The following is a 23,128-nucleotide window of genomic DNA, read 5'->3' as shown; positions in this document are numbered from 1 at the left end:
AAATGCTCCATCAACACTTACTGCATCAATACTCAGACAATTATTGGTTCACTTTCTTCAGTTCTATTTATCCTCCTAACAGGCACATACATCGATTATTCTGACAAAAAATGATTTCTTCATCTTGTGCATCCCGAACCGTCCATCATCCAGTTTTAATAATACGGTTGGCTACAATACAAACACAAAACTATTTCCTTCATCACACAGTAGACACATCCAGTGAACTTGAAATTTGCATCAAAAACATTTTTCTCAAGTACAAAGTGCAAAACAGCATATATACAACTGTGTTCTTTTAACCTTGTGGCAACAGTTTGGTGAAGATAATTCGAGTGTGATGGCCAGGTGTTCAAATGCCTTTGGCTATATAATGTATCCAAACCAAATCTACCAAAATCTTTCATTCAGTATAAATTGTGTCAGGATGTCTGTAAGCGTATCCAGGTACTGTAGAAGTGTAAATGAAGCAGCCACTTTGTGCTTTGAGATTCACAAAGGCTATTATTAATGGATTTGTCCTTCCCCCAATAAATATAATGATAGGATTAGAAATTAATTGCACTTCAGACCTCAAATAATGTAAAATCCTTTTAGAATTCTGTAGTTTGACTCTTTGTGTGGGTTTTAGTCTTTCAGCAGATAATGCTAAGTCTGCTAATGTATTATCTTGCTCTATTGTGTGTCTCTGAAAATTGCCAGCCCATCAGATCCATGACACAGAAATCTTTTTATTAGTGTGATTCATGCCCTCATCAGTGTCTCTCTATTCAGCAGAAAAACCAAACATTAAAAGCTAGTTCCACTTTTTTCAGTTTTGCAAAGATGTTATATCTTTACCAGGCAGATATTCACTTGTGCCACAGCAGTATGGAGTCAAAAGATCATACACTTTCTACAAACTGTGTGAGGTGTTGTGGTAATGAGGAGGGTTATCAGGGATGGTTGTTGTTGAGCAATTATTGTCCTTCAGGCAGGGATAGAATCCCGCTGTTGATTATGCCCGGACATTCTGCACCTTGGCAGCTGAGAAGATTCTAAATGGACCCGTGTTAAAACCTGGCTTCCGCAGAGGTCTAAGTGAGGTCTCAGATGCAAGGGTGATTAACTCACCTACTCAGAGTTCATTAAACTTTCCATAAGACTGGAGAATCTCCATTAGCCAAGAGTCCTCCCTCAAAGAACATTGCCTTTTCCCTCCATACAATCACTGAGGCGTAGCCTGTGGGAGGAACTGCCAGAGGAAAAACTCTTATATTTCAAACAGTGAATATATATATATATATATATATATATATATATATATATATATATATATATATATATATATATATATATATATATATATATATATATTATTCATGAAGTATAGAAAACTCTGAGTTCATTTAAATATAATGTATTCAGTTCTGACTCTTATGTTTGGCTTCACACTGCAATCATTTAAATTCAATAAGATTAAATAAATTGTTATTATTTACATTTGAATAATGTAATTATATAATAATTTATTAATATAATAATAATTTGAAAAACATTTATGTATTCCTTAAACGTTTATCGTCACTTCAGGTGTTACAGAGTGCGGTCAGTCCTCCTTAAGGTTATATGCATTTTGTCACACATGTACCATGGATAAATTCATTTATCTTTTATTATATATATTTTTTAATAATATTAATACCTTTGATTTAATATGGCAATTAAATGCAGTAATTTGGTTTCATTTTCACAGATAATCTTATATTGCAATTTTATTAGTTTTTCTAAATAGGAAACAAATCACTTGTTAATTTTAAGAGACCTGACTTATTTTTCTCTCTTATTTAGTATTGCTCTTTACTAAAGGAAAAGTTCTTCTTATTCTCTAACTTGATTAATTGATGGAATAATGGTTAGAATACTCGATTACTAAAATAATCGATAGCTACAGCCCTACATTATACATTACTGCACTGGATCCTTATCAGACCATTCAGCCTGAAACGACAAAAAAAAAAAAAATAAACATTTTATGTGGTAAATTTATAATGTAACATGTCTAAAATGTAATATTGAAGTTTGCTTGAAACTTAAGTTCAGGCCACAAATGCTCCATAATACTTACTGCATCAATACTCAATTAATTAAATGTATTTAATTTAAATACATTTTTTTTATTTCAAAGCACATCACATTACAGTATTTGCCCTAATCCAAAGCGACTTACACTTATCTCATTCACACGGCTGAACAGTTAAGGCTTAAGGGCCTTGCTCAAGGGCCCACTAATTGCAGCTTAGTGGTGCTGGGATTTGAACTCATGACTTTCTGATGAGATGTCAAACATCTTAACACTGAGCTACCCCTTTCTGGTAAGAATCCTCTTACTAGGTTGGTGTGTCTAGTCAGATAAGATGTCATGGAGGAACGACGGAACTCAGATTTCAGGTCCAAGTTCTTTCCGACTGTTTGTTCTGCAACATGTCTTTACCCCTGACCAGTTTTTAGTGTCTTTTTCCTTTTTGTCTGTGAAATGCAGGCATCCAGGCATGAAGTACACTGCACCACTGTTGAGGAACTACTTCTGCTGGCATTAGTTGGAATCTAACCAAATTAGTAAAAGCCTGACAGTCCACATTCTGTCCAAATCCTCTAGAGAACTGTCTAACAGTATCCTCTGGCTCTGCCTGTCCTTCATTCCTGATCTGCCTGCATTTCCCAGTGTTTAAGCCTCACTAATTACTGTACATATAGTCTCAAAAAGTAACTCTCTTCATCTATGGACACTGCAGAAGCCCCTTTTCATGATGCTATTCAGAAGAAACCCAATCTGAGGTGTTTCATTTACCAGTCGTATGTTTTGCTGTCGACTATGCAATTATGCCAGGCTTTTGTTGTTGTTATGACTTACCATTAACGTAAAACATATCCATTAAAAGGTCTTGTACGCACAACTCTTAAAACAAGCAGAAATGTTCCCATTGTGTGCTTGACTAATAGGCATTCTCCTTCCATTGACAATATTTTACTCTGTGTGTAAAATCATTCAAACCATATTGTAAGCATAACATGTAGCGTTAGAGTTATAAAAGCAATTTGTCCTTATTGTTTACCCTACTGAGCATGTCAAGGGACTGCTAGGGGCTTTTAGCTCAGTGTGTAAAACCTTCAAACAGATGAATTCATAGTTGTTTCGCCTGACAGCTTTAGTAGGTTTGAAAATATCATGGACAGATCTATAATTTCAGTGTAGATATTAAAATCAAATAATATGTTATATGCAGCCATATCTTCTTCTTCTTCTTCTTCTCCTTCTCTTTTTCTTCTTCTTCTTTTTCTTCTTTTTCTTCTTCTTCTTCTTCTTCTTCTTCTTCTTTCGGCTGCTCCCATTAGGGGTCACCAAACGGATCCGTCTCCATACCCCCTTGTCCTCTACATCTGCCTCTTTAAAACCAACTACCTGCAAGTCTTCCTTCACCACATCCATGTACCTCCTTTTTGGTCTTGATCTTTTTCTCCTTCCTGGTGGCTCCATCCTCAGCATTCTCCTACCGATATACCCCATGTCCCTACTCTGCACACTTTGCTAACTTTGTCCCCAAAACGTCCTACATGCGCTGTCCCTCTAATATACTTGTTTCTAATCCGGTCCATCGTCGTCATTCCCACTGAAAACCTCAACATCTTCAGCTCTGCTACCTCCAGCTCCACCTCCTGTCTTTTACTCAATGCCACTGTCTCTAAACCATACAACATCGCAGGTCTCACCACAGTCCTATAAACTTTCCCTTTCACTCTCGCAGATACTCTTCTATCACAAATCACTCCTGCTATCTCTCTTTTCCACCCACTTCACCCTGCCTGCACTCTTTTCTTCACTTCTCTTACACACTTTCCATTACTTTGCTCTGTTCACCCCAAATACTCATCCATCTTTGCCACCTTTTTTCCCTGCAACCGCACCCCTCCACTGCCCTCCCTCCCATTCACACACATGTACTCTGTCTTACTCCTACTGACTTTCATTCTCCTTTCTCTCAGCACGTACCTCTCCAGGCTCTTCTCAACCTGCTCCCTACTCTCACCACAAATTGCAATATCATCCGCAAACATCATAGTCCATGGATACTCCTGTCTGACCTCGTCTGTCAATCTGTCCATCACCACTGCAAACAGGAAAGGGCTCAGAAACGATCCTTGATGCAATCCGACTTCCACTTTAAACCAGACTGTCGTTCCCACTGCACACTTCACTGCTGTCACACTGTCCTCATACATGTCCTACACCACCCTCACATACTTCTCTGACACACCAGATGTCCTTATACAATACCAGTTATATGTAGCCATATAGTATTCAACAAACATCGCTTGGGTAAATTTTTGAAATCACAGGTATTTACAGTGTTATAAATGCCATATGCCTAATTAAAGTTCTTGTGACTGTTACACAGCATGGTACTGGGTCACGACACGTGGTTGGGGATCCTGTGTCTTAAATGATAAGTAAATAGTCTCTATAACACAGAAGGGTTTGTGATTTAATAGAGCTCTGTGAATCTGTTAGCTGTAGTTTTGTGGCAGATGTAATTGTGTTCTGTGTGTGTGTGTGTGTGTGTGTGTGTGTGTGTGTGTGTGTGTGTAAGTCACTTAGCTTAGTAGTACAACAAATAAAATGACCTAAGGGCATCACAGCCCTAACCTAGTTTCAGTGGTTAGCAAGCCATAGGGGGCTGGGGATCCGACCTCTCAGACACACTGAGATGCACACATATTATTATTCCATTCTTTTTCATTTAATTTCTTTTCTCCCTCATGCTTATTGATGTTAGCTAAACTAAAGGCCAGGGCTAGAATTTACTGGTGTATGATCTGTCCCTTATGTCTTCACACCTGTACACAAACAGATTGGCGACAAAGTAAAGGAAAATATAATAGCTTGCTGTATTACACTGTGGACAACATTTTACAGACATTAAAGTTGAGATTAAAGAGATTTTTCAAATGACAAACATAATTTTTTGCATACATACACTAGGGATGGTAAGATTTACCGATTCGCAGAAGTAAGAAAGCACTTAAGTAAACCGATGATTTGCTGTCTGTCTGAACCAAAGAAATAAATTGAATCGCATTGTGTTGAATCAAATGGAAATCAGATCACACTGCATCGTAATAAGGGGTAAATCGTATGGCATCAGTAGCTGTTTCAAATATTTCTTTAATTCGTCATATCGTTGGCTGTGCTTTGAGGCAAATCACATCGGCCTCAGTTCTCGAGATGCACATCCTTAACATGCAGACTTTGCTCTAGATGCATCTGTCAGTCTTTTTCTGGTCCTGATCCTTCTTTCCTTATCCTCCGTATCCATGTCCTCCTCTTACTAGAAGCTCCTTTATCGCTTTATAGTGTCCAGTAACGTGACATCTTATCTCGCCGCTTCAGCAACTCTCACAGCTCCTACTGCACTCTCATGAAGCACCGCCTGTGCCGCTTCATTCAGGATTATCATCCATATCATACAGTAACGTACATGAGGAAAATGTTCCATAATTATTTTGTTGTAATAACGAATGCATTAAAATTGTAAATATACAAATGTACTGCATTTCTAGCAAAGCTATTTTTTTATGTTGTTTTTATGCACCTTTGCACTTTCATGTGTAAAGCAAATGTGAATATCCGAACAGAAATTCAGCTATCACTATTTAATAACAAGTATCAGATTAGTGTGCTTAGCACGATCACCCCTGTGAACAGATGTGTGTCTGCCTGCAGGTTATGACCATTTGCTCTTTTCTTAATGCGTGGTTGATGTGCTCTGTGATAGAGAGGCGCTCGGGGTGGATTAACTCCAAGTCCGAAAGCTATATGTTAAAATATTTCAGATATTCTAAGATATCAGAACCCCATCAACAGCTATAACAAGTTGAATTTTTTCCTCACCCCTCTACATAGGATCAATGACACATAATTTGATAGATATTTGATCTCTGTGATAAGAAGGCACAGTCAGCAAATTAATTCACATTTGTCAATGAAATAGAATTCACATGAACAGACTTGTAACTAAGGTATATCAGGACAGTTGGAGGTTGGCAGGTGAAATTGAGGTTAAAAAAAAAGAATGTGAAGATATAAAAAAAGAGGAGAAAATGAAATAGTTGTAATGTACAATACCAGTTTTGGTTTTGAGCATTGTGTGGATGTGCAGATCATTGAGTTCTTATGGACACTGTGATTCAGGAAATGTTTCACAAGAACTCTGCTGTGAAGTGGATCACTGGTGTATATGGCACAATTTCGATCAATTAGTACAAGATTAATGTGCTTCTTTGTATTTTTATTATTCTTTTACAGTTCATTTTGCCAGTTAGTGGCAGGCTTTAGTGGGCTTTCCCTGGTGGTCTAGTGGTTAGGATGCAGCCCGGGTTTGATCCCCGGTCAGGGAACCAACCGCAGCTATTAGGGTTGCACAAGCCTTAGTGCCGGTCTCAAGCCCGGATAAATGGGGAGGGTTGCGTTAGGAAGGGCATCCAGCATAAAAACGTGAAAAGGTACTACACCTTTTTTACTTTTGTACTACACATCTAAAAGGTACTACAAAAATGCACTATAAACATGGGGTGGACTATATTTTTGTCATTTTTTAGGTTTAGATTGATGCTTCTGCTAGAGATGATGTATGTGGGTGGTGCAGTTGTGGCTGCAGTGAAAGGAGACTTGTTGAATTGTGTTCATTGTGTTTCTTGCTTTGGTAATTGCATGAATTCTCTCTCTGTATGAGATACCTGTTTCTGATGCAGCACTCTGTTATACTGTGTTTCTCTATAATATTGATGTTTTTTATAGACGTGGTGTCATAGTGATGGTATTAAGAGTTGGATTGATTCAGGTAGGACACCACTGAAGGCCTAAGTGTAAAATGCAAAACCCACTACTGCATTGCTCCTTACGAGCAGCATGATAGCTCATAAAAGTACTCTTAAGATGATTACAGCAAAATGGTTTCAGAGCAATAAAGAATGATGCCTATAAGCCGAGGCCTGGGCTTCCACTGGATCTGCTGTGAGCACACAGACCTCTAGCCAGGCGTGCAGCTATACTCATATACCAGATGTTCATACTGCCAGAGGTCAGTTGTGTATAATACCAGTGTGTTGATGTGTGTTCCTAATGTTCACTCTTTGTTTGTAGAGCTGTTTGGATTAATTTTAGAATGTAATCTGTTCAGCTGCTGATTATGTTGATAATTTCATATAAATACCATAAACTACCACTTTTCAGTAATGAAACACAGACAGACTAATAGACAAACCTAAAAAAACATCATGGCTTCACTACCTAGGGGCAGAGGCCTAAAACATGTGACATTTTAAGGGGTATATTCAATAGTCACCACGGTTAAAAGTGAAATCTGGGGAAGTGGAATCTGTGCTTCAAAGTGTACGTACTATTGTTGTTAATGCACACCATTGTTGTTGCTGTTCATTAATTCACCTGTTTCGTTTCACACAATAGCACTTGAAATGAAAGACTTTGGGGTTGAATTTCAATTAAAGGTCGACCTAATAATTTTTCCTAAAGTATATTGAGATCTGCAGATGTGGCGTTTTTGCTGGGCATTCGCACTAAGCATGGGGCACTATTTGTACCCGTGTAAAATGGTTAACATACATTACATAGAATTTCAGCACACATACAGTATACTATATTACACAGGAGAACAGTTTAAGTGAATGTTAAGAACATTATTAGGGAGGCTCTAATTTTAAAGTTTAGTAGGTGATAATATCTCATTTGCATAATGCAAAGTTCAGAAATAATAAGTTGCACTCAAACTTGAAAAATTTACCATTTAAATACATAATAAATCGAACTATATTTTCATATTTCATTCCCGAGAGATAAAATAGATCAGATGTATCCTGCAAACAAGCACAGCATCACAACAAAAATGTCATGGTTAGGTTTACTTCACTGGCATTCTAGCACACTTTGTTGGATGTTCAGTGGTGCTGCAGGAAACAGACAAAAAGTGACTGTTATAGTCTCAGTGTGAAGAATAGGCTATATATCAAACAGAAGGAGTGCTTTAGAGCTACTGCTGCGTGAAAGCATTTCATTGTTTTTTAAGTAGCTGTGTGTGAAGTTTCCTAAGCAATGTTTATCAAGCTTTGTTCATCGATCCATTTTGATGCTAAATGTTCTTTCAGTTTTCCCCGGCCCTCTTCCAGACTATACATTTTTCTTCCGTAATTGGCTCCCCAGCTACGCATGTAAACATGCAGATGAAGTGCCAGACTGCTGTGGGTCAGAGTGAATCTGCATACAATAAACATGATGAGCTCTGTGTCTTTCTACTTCTCACCTGGTAACTCCTTTTTATTGTCTAAATACAGCGCGAGTTGTTTATTGTGAGCCGGAGCCTGGGTCTCGGTGTAGCAGGTGGCCGTTACATTACAATAAGGGACACATCTGGTGGAGATACAGTTCAATTTGACGTGCAGCACATGGTAGAATGGGGCCTGATGTGTAGAATATACACCCATCAGCTATATCGGTGAAGCCATACGACTAATATTGTGTTGGTCTCGCTTGCCACCTAAACACCTCTGACCCATTGAGGCATGGACTCTGCATGACCTATAGGATTTCTGTGAAATCTGGCAGCAAGACAAATCCAATACTTCCTGTGAGTCATGAGATTGGACTTGTTTATTTAGCATATTTCGAAGATGCTTGTTTGGATTTGATATAGAGGGAGTTTGGAGGCCAAGTCAACACCCTGAACTCCTCACATGTTTCTCAAATGATCCTTGAACAATTTCTGCATTGTGGCAAAAAACATTTCATGCTGAAATAAAGGCATTAGGCAATATTATTGACATCACAATGTTCAGGTAGGAGGTACAGTACATGACCAGTAAAATTGCCCATTGCAGGAGCTTTATGACTGTAGGATTGTTGAGGCTGTGGTCAGCTAAGGAAACTTAATGCAGTGGATGAAAGACACATCATGCTTACATCCTTTTGACAAAATGTCCAGCAAGTGTGATCAGCAAAGAACTGGCAGAAACCAGTGGGAGCCAGGTACACCCATTTACTGTCTGGAAAAGTCTGGCCAGTGGTCTTAATGGAGAATTGTGGTCAAAAAGCTATACCTCCAACATGGAAACAAGGCTAAGCGACTAAGAGAGTCAAAATCTGAAATATTTGGCTGCAGCAGGAAGCAAGTTGTTTGTCAAAGTCCTGGAGAATAGTACAATAGTGAGTGTCTGCAGGCAACATGGTGGATTTTCTCTGAAGCATGGTTTGGGGCTGTATTTCTGCATATGAAATTGGAGATTTGGTCAGGATTATTGGTGTCCCCAATGCTGAGAAATATGGTCAAATCCTTTTCCATCGTGCAGCAACCTAACCCAAAACATACTGTACAGCCAATGTCAGTTCTTTGCTGATGGCACTGCTGCACACCATTCGATGTTGAAGGAAAGTAAGGATGATGTGTCCTTCATCTGCTTCTATAAGTTTCTATTGCCAACCACTGCATATACAGTCCTCAACATGCTTTTTTGCCTTTTCAAAATAGCTCTAACAGCACATCTTGAAATCCCAGTCTGCTTTGAAATCTTTGCCTGGGGGTGACCCTGTGTCTTGTTCCTGTGCTCAGTTTTGCCATGGTGTACACTGTACAGTATGACCTGTGACTCAAACTGTCTTCCACAACCTCACGTTAAATAAAATACTGTATGAATTATTAACAGCTGCATTATTATTTACAGTTGCATTACAGACAATATGCATGGGGAAAGATTTATTAATTATGGATAAACAACTCTTTCAATTCAACACATTTTTCCCATTAATGGTACGTCTCCTCGTTCAGTGGCAGCGTCTTTTAAAATAATACTACATACAATTTGTATGAGAGCATTAAATTTTTTTAAACATTTAGATAAATATTTGTAGTATATTGTCCTCTATGAATTTTGTTTTGTAAATCTAGAATCGTTTATGCTCATGAGTATATACCGATTTGTGCGCGTATATATCTGCATCACGTGTGAAAATCTTAAGTGGATATACGCACTCATAGTAGGTATCGTATAGTTATTTAAACGCAGTGTCGGAATAATGAATTCCTCTCACTACAGGAATACACTTTTTCAGCTCTGTGCTGTCAGTTTAAATTCTAGGTCTGAGTGAACGCCATTGTCAGGTGCTTAACTCTCAGCTGTCTCGATCGTGGAATTGCATGCGACTTCATTAATGTCAGTTCGGATAAAATCATTGCTAAGCAAAATGTATGTTCATGAAAATATGCCAATAATGATGACCTTAATTACATGCAGATTAATAGGCTAATAAAAATTAATATCCATTACCTCAATTATGCACTTCAATCTCAACAAGCTAAACTGTAGTCTTATTAGATGAACTATGATGAGAGACTTAAAAATGAAATATGGGCATGGGTATGGGCTACCCAAATATTTAGTATGGTCATAAACCTCTAAGATCTTATTCCCAGGTGTCAGTCATAACTTACACTCTTGATTTATCTGCAGATGAAAGTAAAGCAAGTACAGCCACTGTCATACACTGTAAACTGCAGTAAAACTAACTAAAGCTATTATAGCTTCTAGGGTACAGTGATTAAAATAGAAATCTGCAGTGAAAAAAAATACAAATAAATAATAAAAAATGGTTGAGTGACAGAGAAAAATAACCTGTTCTGTGATAGTGATTTCCTGTCAGAGTATCTTGTCTGTATTGAAGGAAAAAGAATGTGCATATATTATCACATCCCAACATATTCTAAAACATAAAAGAAATCCAACAATGTGGCCAAAACCGGACTTTCGGTTCGGTGCACACGTGTACTGAATGCAATTCTTCTTTAACATGCGGAACATAATTAAAATCTGAGTTTCTTTACAAACATATTTTAGTGGCGGACCGCAAGTTTTTTTAGTCTCCGTCTGGCACTTTGAGTCTAGTGTCGCTACTTGATCCATACCGGAAACACGAACTATGTTGGCGATGACTGGATGTCGCAGCGATTTTGCGCATGTGCAGAACAAAATCTGCAAATGCACAAAATCAATGCCATTTTTAACGACAGTCTTGCGATATGGATTCTTATGCGTTTTATGTACAGCTTCGAGGATTTTTCTTAAAAGGGGAAAAACCAGGACAATTCCGCATATAGAGGGAGTGAATGACGGATGAAAAAAATGAATTCATTCATGTTGATAAATAAATCGAATAGATAAATAAATAACGATCTTGTGTTTCTTAAATTCAGAGATTTGTTAACAGTTATGTAGAATATGCGTAGAAACTCACACACTGTATTTTTCGGACTATAAGCCGCTACTTTTTTCCCACGTTTTGAACCCCACAGCTTAAACAACGAAGCGGCTTATTTATGAATTTTTCCTGGGTTTTTCCCGGTTTCACAAACTTCAAGGCAAAAAACTGAACCCCATAACATTAGACCAATGAAATTTCTGAACGGAAACGAAAAAACGCACCATAGACTTCAGATAAGAATTGTTTTATAGAAGTTTCTGGATTATAGAGCGCCGTTACTGCACATAGAGACGTGATGTGATGGTGACATCAGATTTTTGTCCCACTTTGTCTACAACTTGCTTCGGTAGTACTCTAAGGCACACATGCAAACACACTCACGCATACACAGGACTCCACTCAACCGATGTGATGACTAGGCTATCATTTCTTTTGTGTTACATCTCCATAACAACAGCTTGAGTGGCTCGGAGAGAGAGAGAGAGAGAGAGAGAGAGAGAGAGAGAGAGAGAGTTTCTGTCCCTCATAGTGCGGGTGGAGAAAGTGGCAGTGCGAGTGTGTGAGTGCTTGTGTGAGTCACTCGGATGATAGTAGTACAGCTGGATAAGGGTCCGAGGATTGTGATGGGCAGAATACTATGAAAGTGAAGGCAGAGATTGGAGAGCATCTACCTCAGCACATGGTAAGAAAACCTACAGCTTTTCTTCTGCGTGTGGGTGTGTGTGTATGTGTGCAGGACATGTAAAGTTATATAACAGTCAGTACATGTGGGTTTGGTGGAACGGTGCATATTCTAAACTATTGCAAGAAAAATCATTTTCTGGTTGTTTTTAGAGAGAAAAAACAGCATCTGATATACAGATATAGAATCATTGTGTTTGAATGTCACTGTGTGGCTTCACTATTTAATTAGTGTGTTAAGTGCTGGACAGGAGGTTGTGACCTTGTTCATGCAGCTCTCCCACGTACACACATGCACACATATACAAACACACACACACACACACACACACACACACACACACACACACACACACACACACACAAACACTCTCACTGCTTTTGCTGCTGTCTGTCTGAGCTGAACATTTCATTTGGTCCGTCCTTGGGTGTGTAAAGCAAATTCATCTCCTTTCTTATCCCCTTGTATTGTATTGTAGTGCCGGCATAACAGCTCAAGGCAAACAAGTAGATGATAACTTTACAAGCACTTTTACATTTACAAGCAGTTACATCAAAGTAGATTACTTAAAGGAACCAACCTGAGGTTTTTTTTCTTTTATGCCAAATATTTCCTAAGGTAGGAAGTGAGCTTAGAGCTGATCACATGTCAAATAGTTGGATTATGAGATTTTATGTTCATTATTAGCATTGATAAAACTGCTACATATTTTTTGTAATGTGATCTTACTGGTATTACATATTCAGCGTCAATAGAAATCTGAAAGATAAGTGTGTGTGTGTGTGTGTGTGTGTGTGTGTGTGTGTGTGTGTGTGTGTGTGTGTGTGTGTTAAACACACTAGAGCACTCCAGGTTGAGAGTGTACTTTAGATTTTAGTGTTGCATTGTGTGAATGAATAGTACAGATTGTCTTAGTTTAAATATTGTTATATCTACTGATTAACTATATAAGTATCACACATATCTACAGTATATTGCTGTTTCTATGATTTGAATGATCACCACTCCATCAGTACTGATGTTAGTATTATGATCTTAGGACCCGTGTGACGTAAAGAAAGACTCACAGAAATGGAGAGCAATTGCAAGTGCAGGAACTGATTTTTTTTATATTCACACAAACAAAAAAAATGCAAAATAACTTTAAACCTAAACGAAAAAACAAACACCGGCAAGTCATGGAGTACATGAGTACATATAAGATACAATAAAGATACATATGATGCGTTTGCCACACGATTCAGTCCTATTACGATGCAGTCCGAGACGATTTCCATTTGATTCAACACAATGCAAATCAATGCAGTACGATGCAATGGAAAATATATGATGCTATGCAACTCAGTATGGTACATACAGTATAGTTCACTTTTATTTGTTTGCTTCAGACAGACAGCGAATCATCAATTTACATAAGTGTCTTCTAACGCATGGCCCTTTTACAAACAGGCCTTTTGTAGTGCAATAAAAAGATTATATAAAACCAGAGGTTCTTTTCCTGTTCTGTCTTCAGGAAGCTGCAGCTCTACCTCTACCATGTTAATCTGTATTCTATGTGAGTCTCAGGACATTCCTCAGTCTCAGTGGTATTGGGATACGTCAACGCGCTTGAGAAACAGTCTAGTGAGGAGAAATCAATGTACATATAAAATACTGGTCATAAGTTATTTGTCAATTTCTAAACAATAAAAGAATCTACTAAAAAGCACATCTACTAAAAATTATATATAAATATATCGCTTTTTCCCCAGCAAATATGGGTAAAATGATGCATCACGATACAAATGGCAACTTGTATCAGATGCACACTTTTTTAATCGAAGTGCTAATTAAAATGAACCTGTATCAGGTGCATAAGCATACGCATTGCTTGGGACGTTGCATGTAGTGGCTTATGGGAAATGTAGTCCCTGTACATAATCCTGACATAATCTTGTCCATAGTTACACTGCGGCTTTGTTTAAAAACAAAAAGCAAAAACAGGTGAACGCTGATGTTGAATTGAATTTGTTTTGGATTATGAGAAATTTTGTAAAACAGGTGCTTGGGTTATAAAATATAATACATTTCAGCAATTTCAGCCTTAACAATGTGGCGTTTGCACGAACATTCACTAAGAAAATATCTAAGCAGAGACAACATAGCAAGGTCACTTTGCACATGCTGTCATATAACTTTGAAATCAGTGCGGGCAAATCATAAAAACACTCGCATTGATTTTCATGTTTTAAATACACCGTTACCTTGATCTTCCTCGGTGTTTTAGATGTTTGTGTAGAACATTTTTATATTGTATGTGTGTTGTGTGTAGAATTCACTAATCCTTGTTGCAGCAAAGATGCATTTAGCTTCTACATTCCTTTTATTTTTCCATGTTGCATTATTTAAGTGACACATGCAGCCTGTATTTACTGAACCTCTCTATCTCTCTTCTCTTGCTCTTCCTTACAGGCTAACTTAAAGAAGTTTATGGAGTATGTTCAGCAAAGGAATACAGAGAAGGTTTCAAAGTTTCTGGAGAAGGGCCTGGACCCAAATTTCCATGACCCAGAGACTGGAGGTGAGTCAAATAATCATCACTTTACAGCATGAGGAGTCTCTCAGGTGTACTCTTTGGTTATGGATCAGCTCTTAGAGCTTTTTTATGGAACAGTGTCTGTGCTCATATTTTTACAAATGAAACAGATTTTACTTTGGAATTAAGTTCAGATTCGATTTATTTCTGATGGTTTTGGGTTCATGAGAAAAGTTCCAATTTAAATGACGGACCAAATAGTGCTATTTTTTATCTGATGGCAATAATAATACAGTAATCCCCATTTATCGTGGTGGTTACGGTCCAAAACCGCCCGCGGTAAACAAAAAAGCGCAATAAACAGACGTTTTTTATTGTTTATGTCGTAAATCATCTTCCCACATACTTAAAAAATACACAGAAAACGTTTGCAAGAATATAGAGAGATGAATTTTGTGTAAATTTGTAGAACATTTATAGTGAGTACATGTACTGTATTAACATTTCTAACTCATTTTATAATTAATAATTATATTTTTTATTAATTTCGACATAAAACTCATTCCTAAACAATTCCCTATAAGTTTTTTGGTCTATCGTGCTCGCCGCGAGAGATCGGGAAAATCAGCTAAACACATTATTTATGTGGCAAATGCAATTTCGCAATAAACCGGGGTGCGAGATTTGAACCGCGGTACAGCGGGGATTATAGTATTAATAATAATAAGCAGTGACGGGCCGTGCATTTGGTACCTGGGCCTTTAGTGGGGACTTACCCGACTTAATCCACCTCTTAATACCACCTTTATCACGTCGCAATTGTGGAAACCATCAATACTGTACAAAAACTCCAAACCTCTACACTTCCACCGCAACTGTGCACCTACATCATCTGGAGCAGTTCAGAATCAATATTTGTCTAATAACATGACAAAAACATTACAATTTTAATAAAATACAATCTATTCACCAGAGATGCAGACTCATAATGTGCACCGCTCTTCAGAGGCTGTAATTCAATAGTACCGCTCGTATTCACTGGTCTGGAAGCGGTGAACAAACCCTTTCCCAGGCTGAGACAAGCAAGCTAGTGTCGGTGTTGGCCGACCTGCTCACGATGTCTAGCTTTTCTTGAGAATGTATTTTAAAAAATGTCCCAGATCAAATCAATTATTCTTCCTCGGCATAAAAAAGTCTAACTCAGATGTATTAATGTGTGCAGATCTACACACGTGTTTTGCCAGTCGAACTTGGATGTAACAGTTTCCCTCTGACCAACCAATCAGAGGACGGAAAAATGCTGACGCTATTCTGGGACAGCTAGCTGCCCTGTGAGGAGAATATGAAATCTGATTGGTTAAAGAAACAGACCTATTTCTTAAGGAGACTATGGTAAAAAAAAAAGTCCAGCAGTACTGATTCTGAAGGCCCTGGGCAGATTAGATTGACATGGCAGCACATAAAGGCTGAAATCTAAATTGGACAAAAAATCTAACATCCGCATACACATACTGGAAGCAGTGCAGCCAAGAGAAACACTACGAAATGAAGAGTTTGAACTGTTGGGAATAAATTTATAAAATTTCATGGAACAAATATTAGAATTTCGGTTGTAAATGTAGGTCAGTGCTTCTGATAGTGTTTAGGCCAGCAGAGAAGGCTTTGCTGGCCCTGACCCCCTGCCACTGATAATAATAATAGTTTTAAGTTATCTTAAATTTAAGGTCACAGCAGACTCAGAATGTTTACAATGAGAACATCAGATTGAAAAAAAAACAGTGAACAGACAGAACAAACCACTTACATAAGTAACAGTGGTGTGGTGCAGCTGTAGAGGACAACTTTACCTGTAACCTATACACAATCTGCTCCACATGCGTCCATATGGTGTACATGTGCTCAGACATGAATGCAGTGAGCAGAAGAGAGAGAAAGGTTGGAGTATATTGAAAAGACTGTGCTGTATGATGGAAGGTTAAATTCAAACCAACATGCAAAATGTAGTATTAATTTCTGCACTGTAAAAACACAAGGGAACTGGTGAGAAATTGAATCAAAATGATTTATTCCAGATAATTCAAATTTTATTTGTTACATACACATTTATACAGAGTACGACATGCAGTGAAATTCCAGTGATCATTAACTTTTTTATTCACAATTGCCATCAACTGTCGTAATTTGGTATGTTTTTTTGTCTTAGTTACATTTCTAAAAATTTTTCGCCCAAATATAAGTTTAACCTTGACACTCACGACCTCGATAGTTCGTGACTTTTTATTTGGAACTGAACTAAGGGTAACTCTGTTTGTACTAATAAATTACACAGAAATTTGTATTTTTTTATTTTAGACAATTTTAATATTGTATTATTCATTTAAAGTAGTAAATAAAACATTTATGACAAGTAATTCACAATTTTTGTTGAGTTTACAGTACAGTACATGTATAATTCCCCCTGGAAAAGGAACCATTAAAGGGAGCGAGTCAAAACCTTGTGATCTTTTGTTACTCGTGAGGGGTCATAGAATAGAATTTTCCCTAAACAACAAGAAGTAAAAAATCTAATTTTACAAAATTCAGTAAGCTTTCATACATGGAATATCTCTAAAGCGGCACATAATCTGAGAGCCTTTATAATATAACACCACATGAAAGTGAGATACAAGAGCATGATTTTATATCCAGATTGCTGGATGATGTATTGGTCAGTAAAAAGGAGGGCAAAGCTGTCTTATTATTGCAGTCATAGTGAAGCTACACTGGTTCATCAGCAGCACAAAGTCCTGCTCCTGACATGTAACATTCCTAATGGTTTAACTCATGCTGATCTCATGAAGGAGTAAAGCCGATCCTGAGCATTGACTCAGCTAAGGCAGGTCTACTGACTTTCCCGTTTTCCACAGAAAGTGCTAAATGCCTAAAGATTATTCAATGAAAATATAATTACAGTTGCCCTCATTAGTCGCCTATACTATTCATTGGTGTCTTCATTTGTGTTTCTGCATATGTACATATGTATTTCTGGCGCATGTTCATTTGTTGGCGCATGTTCATTTGTTGGCATGCTTTTATTAGCGAGATTTAGGCTATTGGCTGTAGCTGAATTAGGAGCGAGACGTTCATATTTTCAGCACTGGACTTTCAGATGACACTGAGAATTAAAGAATCCGAATTAAAATGTCTTAAAAACGTCAGTCTTATAAATTAACATATCAGCTTGAGCTAGCTATCCAATGAAATTCTGTCATTATTTTGCATTCGTATTTGATATATTTTATATATGTACATATTTGTATGTTTTATTATTCTTATTTTTTTTACGAGAGAGAGAGAGAGAGAGCAAAAGAGAGAGAGAGAGCAAGAAAAGTATGAAGGAAAGAGAGCTGGTTCTGCATGAAAGATCATGGACTGACCTCTGACAGGGCATTAAGGGAAAGCCAGATTACTTTTTATGCAAATTAACTCATCTTTATTCAAGATTGTTCATTCAGTTGTTTTGAATGACTTATGTGCAACCTTTGGAAGCGATAATGGAACAAAATAATCTGTGTATGTGTATGTGTGTGTCTCAGTGACAGGAAGTGTTGACACTCGTGTAGTGTGTCATATTAGAGATTTTTGAATACTGATTATGTAATTCAGTATTCCGCAGTAATGAAAGCGTCAGTGTCGAAATCAGATCGAGTTTAATATCGCCACATGCCTGTAGGGGACACTGACAATAAGAAAGCAGCGATTTCCCAAAGCAAAACATTTACTAATGTGATATTTGAGTTCATTTGAACTCAGTAGTTTAATGTGTAGAAGTGGGTGGCATTTTGTCTTGTGGTTTCAAACTCAGACTTGCACCTCAGTGCTTTTATAACACTTACTGTATGCTGTTTGGATGAAAAGTTCTAATCTATTTTCTATAAGAACAGCAAGGACTGTAGACCCGTACACTAATACGTTATCATTCTGAATGAACAGTTTACACAGGGTATGTGTATGAAGGTCAGGATAAACATTAATTTTTTTTAAGCCTGTATGGTTTAATGGTTTTTGTATACATGTACAAAAATGTCTGTTGTGACAGCACTTAAATGTAAAGCTGTGACTATGAAGTAGAAGTGGTTTTTGAGTTTTCGAGTAAATGTACTTTGTTAATGTACTTAAGTAATTTTTTGCCTACTTTCTACTTTTACTATTAAAGATATCAACAATTTTTGGAGAAATTTATAGGTATATCTTATCTTATCTTAATCTTTTTCTCAATGTATTTTTACTTCATTATTTTTTATTTGATAATGAATGTTAATAATTACAATCCGTGGCTTATTTATTCTGCAGGAAAGGCGATATCGGCAACCTTTTTTGCCAATCTATGCTGCTCAACATGAAAACGAATTATTACCTAATGGTTCTTCTACTTTGTAACTTGATACTGTAATTTTACTCGTTAATTAAATAAGATACCGTTTTAAAAGATTGCTTTACTACTTTGTCTTTTTGATTGACTTGTTTGATCTTTGTTTCATTCTGGCATGTTGAAGAGGCTGTTGTGTTGATGTTAAATACAGTGTTGAGGTGTAAAATTTGATTTAAATTTTAGGAAATAAAACCTCAAAATCAACTGTTTTTGGCTTTTCACTAACATGACAAATACTCAAGTACTCTTTAAATCAGATACCCTAAGACTTTTACTCGTCATATTGGAAATTGTTAACTTGGAATGGAGTAAGTTTCACAGTAAGATTTCTACACTTTTACTCAAGTATGATTTTCAGGTACTTTTTACACTTCTGCTTTATAGTTTTTCTGAGAGGAACAGTTACTTATTTAGTTATTTTGTGTATTATAAAGAATGATATTGCGTTCAGTTGGCAGATTTCTGATGTAGAATAGGCATGCTGTGGTCAGCCCACATCACTCCACCCAATCACTAATTATTTTATTTGTAGTTAACGCCACAAGGCAAGTCGTTTATTACTTACTTACAGTAATACTTGAAATTCCTGGGAGCCATTTGCACATCCAAGCTTACATAATTTTTTTTAATTACATACCATTTATAAGACTAGTTTGTGTAGTTAAGATGTAAATTCGAATTACTGAATTATACCTCATGCTGTAATAATAAATAAACAATACAACAAAATTTGTTCAGGGAGATCAGGAGTCTGAATTCCACAGTGCCATAGTATTTTATGAATTATAAGTGGAAGACAGGCTCGCCTTTTCCTCCTTTCAGTCAAAACCAAAGTAGGCCATTGCTGGCATCGTTTTGTTCATGTACGGTTACTCAGTGGTTAAGGCGTTATTCTTTGGATCAGAAGGTCACAAATCCCAGCAACATCAAGTCACCGCTTGGGCCCTAATGCCAAACACAGTGTGGGTGATGTGGGTGATAAGTGGCTGTTGCTGAATTAGTAAGAACTGTCTAACACTTAGTAAAAACAAGGATACTTATGTTACATTTTCTTCCGTGTGTTTGTGTGTTGATGTGTCCATAGAATGTCCATTAACGATGGCGGCTCAGTTAGAAGGCTGTGCAGAGCTCATTAAGGTGTTGAAAGGTGGAGGAGCTCACCTGGACTTCAGAACCAGAGATGGCATCACTGCTCTCCACAAAGCTGTGCGCACAAAAAACCATACAGCTCTGATAGTAAGTACAACACACACACACACACACACACACACACACACACACACACACACACACACACACACACACACACACACACACAAACATACAAGATGTGTGTGTACAAGCCGTGCTTCTCATATGGGATCAAAGTCAGTGCTCTCATATACTCATAAAGAAAATCCAGAAGCAGTGTTTGTGGAGTGATAGAGAGAGAGAGAGAGAGAGAGAGAGAGAGAGAGAGAGGGGGGTGAATAGAGAGAAAGGGTAAGAAAGAAAGAAACCTGAGGGACTTAAATGTCTCCTGCTGACATACAGTACCAATTTGTTGTAATGTTTTGTTCTAGACAGAATATCCTTCCTCCTTCTTTACATCTAAAAGAAATAGGCAGTCCGATGTACTGTATATCACATCTTTGAGGTTATTGAACACACACAATGACAATATTATTACACTGCATAAGTGGGAACCAAAGTGTATCTCATAAACAACGGTTGTACTAACAGGATATTAGAGACTTCAGGTGCCAATTTTAGGCGCCCAGGCCATAGTCAGCTCCTTTAATAAACTTTCAAAGCAGTGATCCATCCTTCATATTACTGCACTTTGTAGATATACCATGTAGCCCTTGCTGGTATTTCACCTGCTTTTTACACTTTATTAGCTCCTGTCTTGGTCTAATCTCAGGGCTAAATAGGGGTGTAACAGTACATGTACATGTAGGTCTTTTGGTTCGATGAGTTCCAGCACAACAATATTAAGTGGCAGACAGCAAATTTGTTTAGTAGATTTGCAAGTATTTTGTAACATCTTTACCACAGTCTATCAATAGGGATTTTTTAGCATTTTCTTCAAAATATGTTCTTTCAAGGAGAAAAGCCTGACAATTCTGCACACTCTACTCGAGGGAGTGAATAAATGAAGGATGGAAGGAATGAAGCTTACTTTAACAAATAAAAGAACATATCTTTAGAAAAGTAAATATTAAATGTAAAGGGTGCACACACACACACACACACACACACACACCCACACACACAAATATTTATTTACGCATTTATATTACCCAAATGGAGTCTAACAAATGTAAACTATTTAATTCTTTATTTAATTTGATTCAATTATTTTTATTTTTGTAAATTTCACAGATTACTTAGTTGAATCAATATAATAAAAAAAAGGTGTATTGCATTAATTAGATATGTTCTATTTTGTGTGTGTGTGTGTGTGTGTGTGTGTGTGTGTGTGTGTGTGTGTGTGTGTGTGTGTGTGTGTGTAGACACTACTAGACCTTGGTGCAAGTCCCGACTATAAAGACAGCCGAGGTTTGACTCCATTGTACCATAGCTCGATGGTGGGAGGCGACCCGTACTGCTGTGAGCTGCTCCTGCATGACCATGCTCAGGTTGGCTGTGTGGATGAAAACGGCTGGCAGGAGATCCACCAGGTAACACACACTCTATCACTGAAACAACACAAAAAACAACAGATTCGATTTAGCAATTAATCAAAACAGGGTCAAGCTCAGATGTCAGGCTCAGATGTCTAATTGTAATAGTTTACTTCCTGTTTAAAGTTTAATTTAAGGCTATTTTCCAATATCAATGGAAATGATTTACAGCAGTTCATAACTTGCAACCTGTAAGAAAGTAATTCTGCTCTGAACCCACTCGGCTGCAGAAAATGAATCAAACACGTATTGTTTTGTTGAGAATTGTTTCAAAATTGTGAGCTCCCGCAAGAGACATAAAATGAGCAAAAGTACAGAGCTATATCCCTGCAGAAATACCATTTATTGTAGAAGTTTGTACTGACAAATGAAAATGGGAAATAATTCCTTGATGTCATAGACATAGTCATAGTCATTTATAGCCAGTTCCCTGGTCTTTGTGGTCAGGTGGCGTTTTTTGGGGTAAAAGGCTTGTTACGAGTGCATTTTCTGCCCTACACACCACTCAGCTTTTTTTTTTTCCAGTAAGGCTTTAGCTAGAAACAGTAAGATAAAGACTGTGATTTGAGCTCTGCCTAGATTTAACCTTTGTGTCTGGAATCATTTACAGCTCTAATGCTCCCTAACCCTCTTCTTGGACACATAGTAGACCTCATGAAGACATAACCCACATCTGACATCGACTTATCACTCTCATAATAAAGACAACGGTGCTGTCAATCCTGCATGACTGAATCCATGTCAGTCTTTTCCTCAGAGACTCTGGGCTTTGGTTAAGCGCTGTGTTTGGCTGGATTTTGGTGCTCAGCGCATGGCACTAACAAATTGTGTTGAAGTAGAAATGACTGATGAGGAATGATGTGTGTGTACGTTAGTGTTTGGCAGGGCCCCCTGAAGTAATTTTTTTTACCATTAAAGCTAAAAAAGCCAAAAGATTATGTTTGTGTGTGTGTGTGTGTGGACACTACTACTAAAGCCTAGGTGTTTACAAACTCTCGCCAGAGACTGTATTGTCATAAAGACATTATAAGATCAATAAAGTCTAAAGAAATATGGGACAGGTGGATTAAGTGGATAAAGATTCAGAAGAAATATAGGATAAACACACACACACACACACACACACACACACACACACACACACACACACACACACACACTATACAGTATGTAAAAAAGATTATTATGAGCTTTTTGAACACCCCATTCCACATTTAGTTTCAATCGGCTGTAACCGCCACTCTTCTAGGAAGATGTTTGTCGAATTTGTTATACTGCTGTTGTTTAACTAGTTATCATGTAAATACTATTACAATTCTAATTCCCAATGGTAAAGGAGGAGCAAGTTAGTTTACCGTATTTTTCGGACTATAAGCCGCTACTTTTTCCCCCACGTTTTGAACCCTGCAGCTTAAACAACGAAGCGGCTAATTTATGAATTTTTCTTGGGTTATTCCCGGTTTCACAAACTTCAAGCCAAAAAACTGAACCCCATAACATTAGACCAATGAAATTTCCGAACTGAAACGGAAAAACACACCTCACCTGTGTT

At 37.5% G+C, this 23,128-nt stretch overlaps 1 protein-coding gene across 7 annotated transcripts in view; it reads left to right on the top strand.

The window, feature by feature from the left end:
• shank3a (SH3 and multiple ankyrin repeat domains 3a) overlaps positions 1-23,128 on the top strand; it is a 288,699-nt gene that overhangs the window by 149,119 nt on the left and 116,452 nt on the right. For all 7 annotated transcript variants that reach the window (XM_046863928.1, XM_046863925.1, XM_046863926.1 and 4 more), the window contains 3 exons: positions 14,436-14,544; positions 19,995-20,146; positions 21,406-21,573. In XM_046863928.1, coding sequence (XP_046719884.1) covers positions 14,436-14,544; positions 19,995-20,146; positions 21,406-21,573 — 429 coding nt within the window. The remainder of the gene's footprint in view (positions 1-14,435; positions 14,545-19,994; positions 20,147-21,405; positions 21,574-23,128) is intronic.

This window comes from Silurus meridionalis, chromosome 13 (genome assembly GCF_014805685.1).
Source record: "Silurus meridionalis isolate SWU-2019-XX chromosome 13, ASM1480568v1, whole genome shotgun sequence".
Lineage (NCBI taxonomy): Eukaryota > Metazoa > Chordata > Actinopteri > Siluriformes > Siluridae > Silurus > Silurus meridionalis.
The sequence above is the reverse complement of the archived record's forward strand: the minus strand, read 5'-3'. Positions and strand labels throughout refer to the sequence as shown.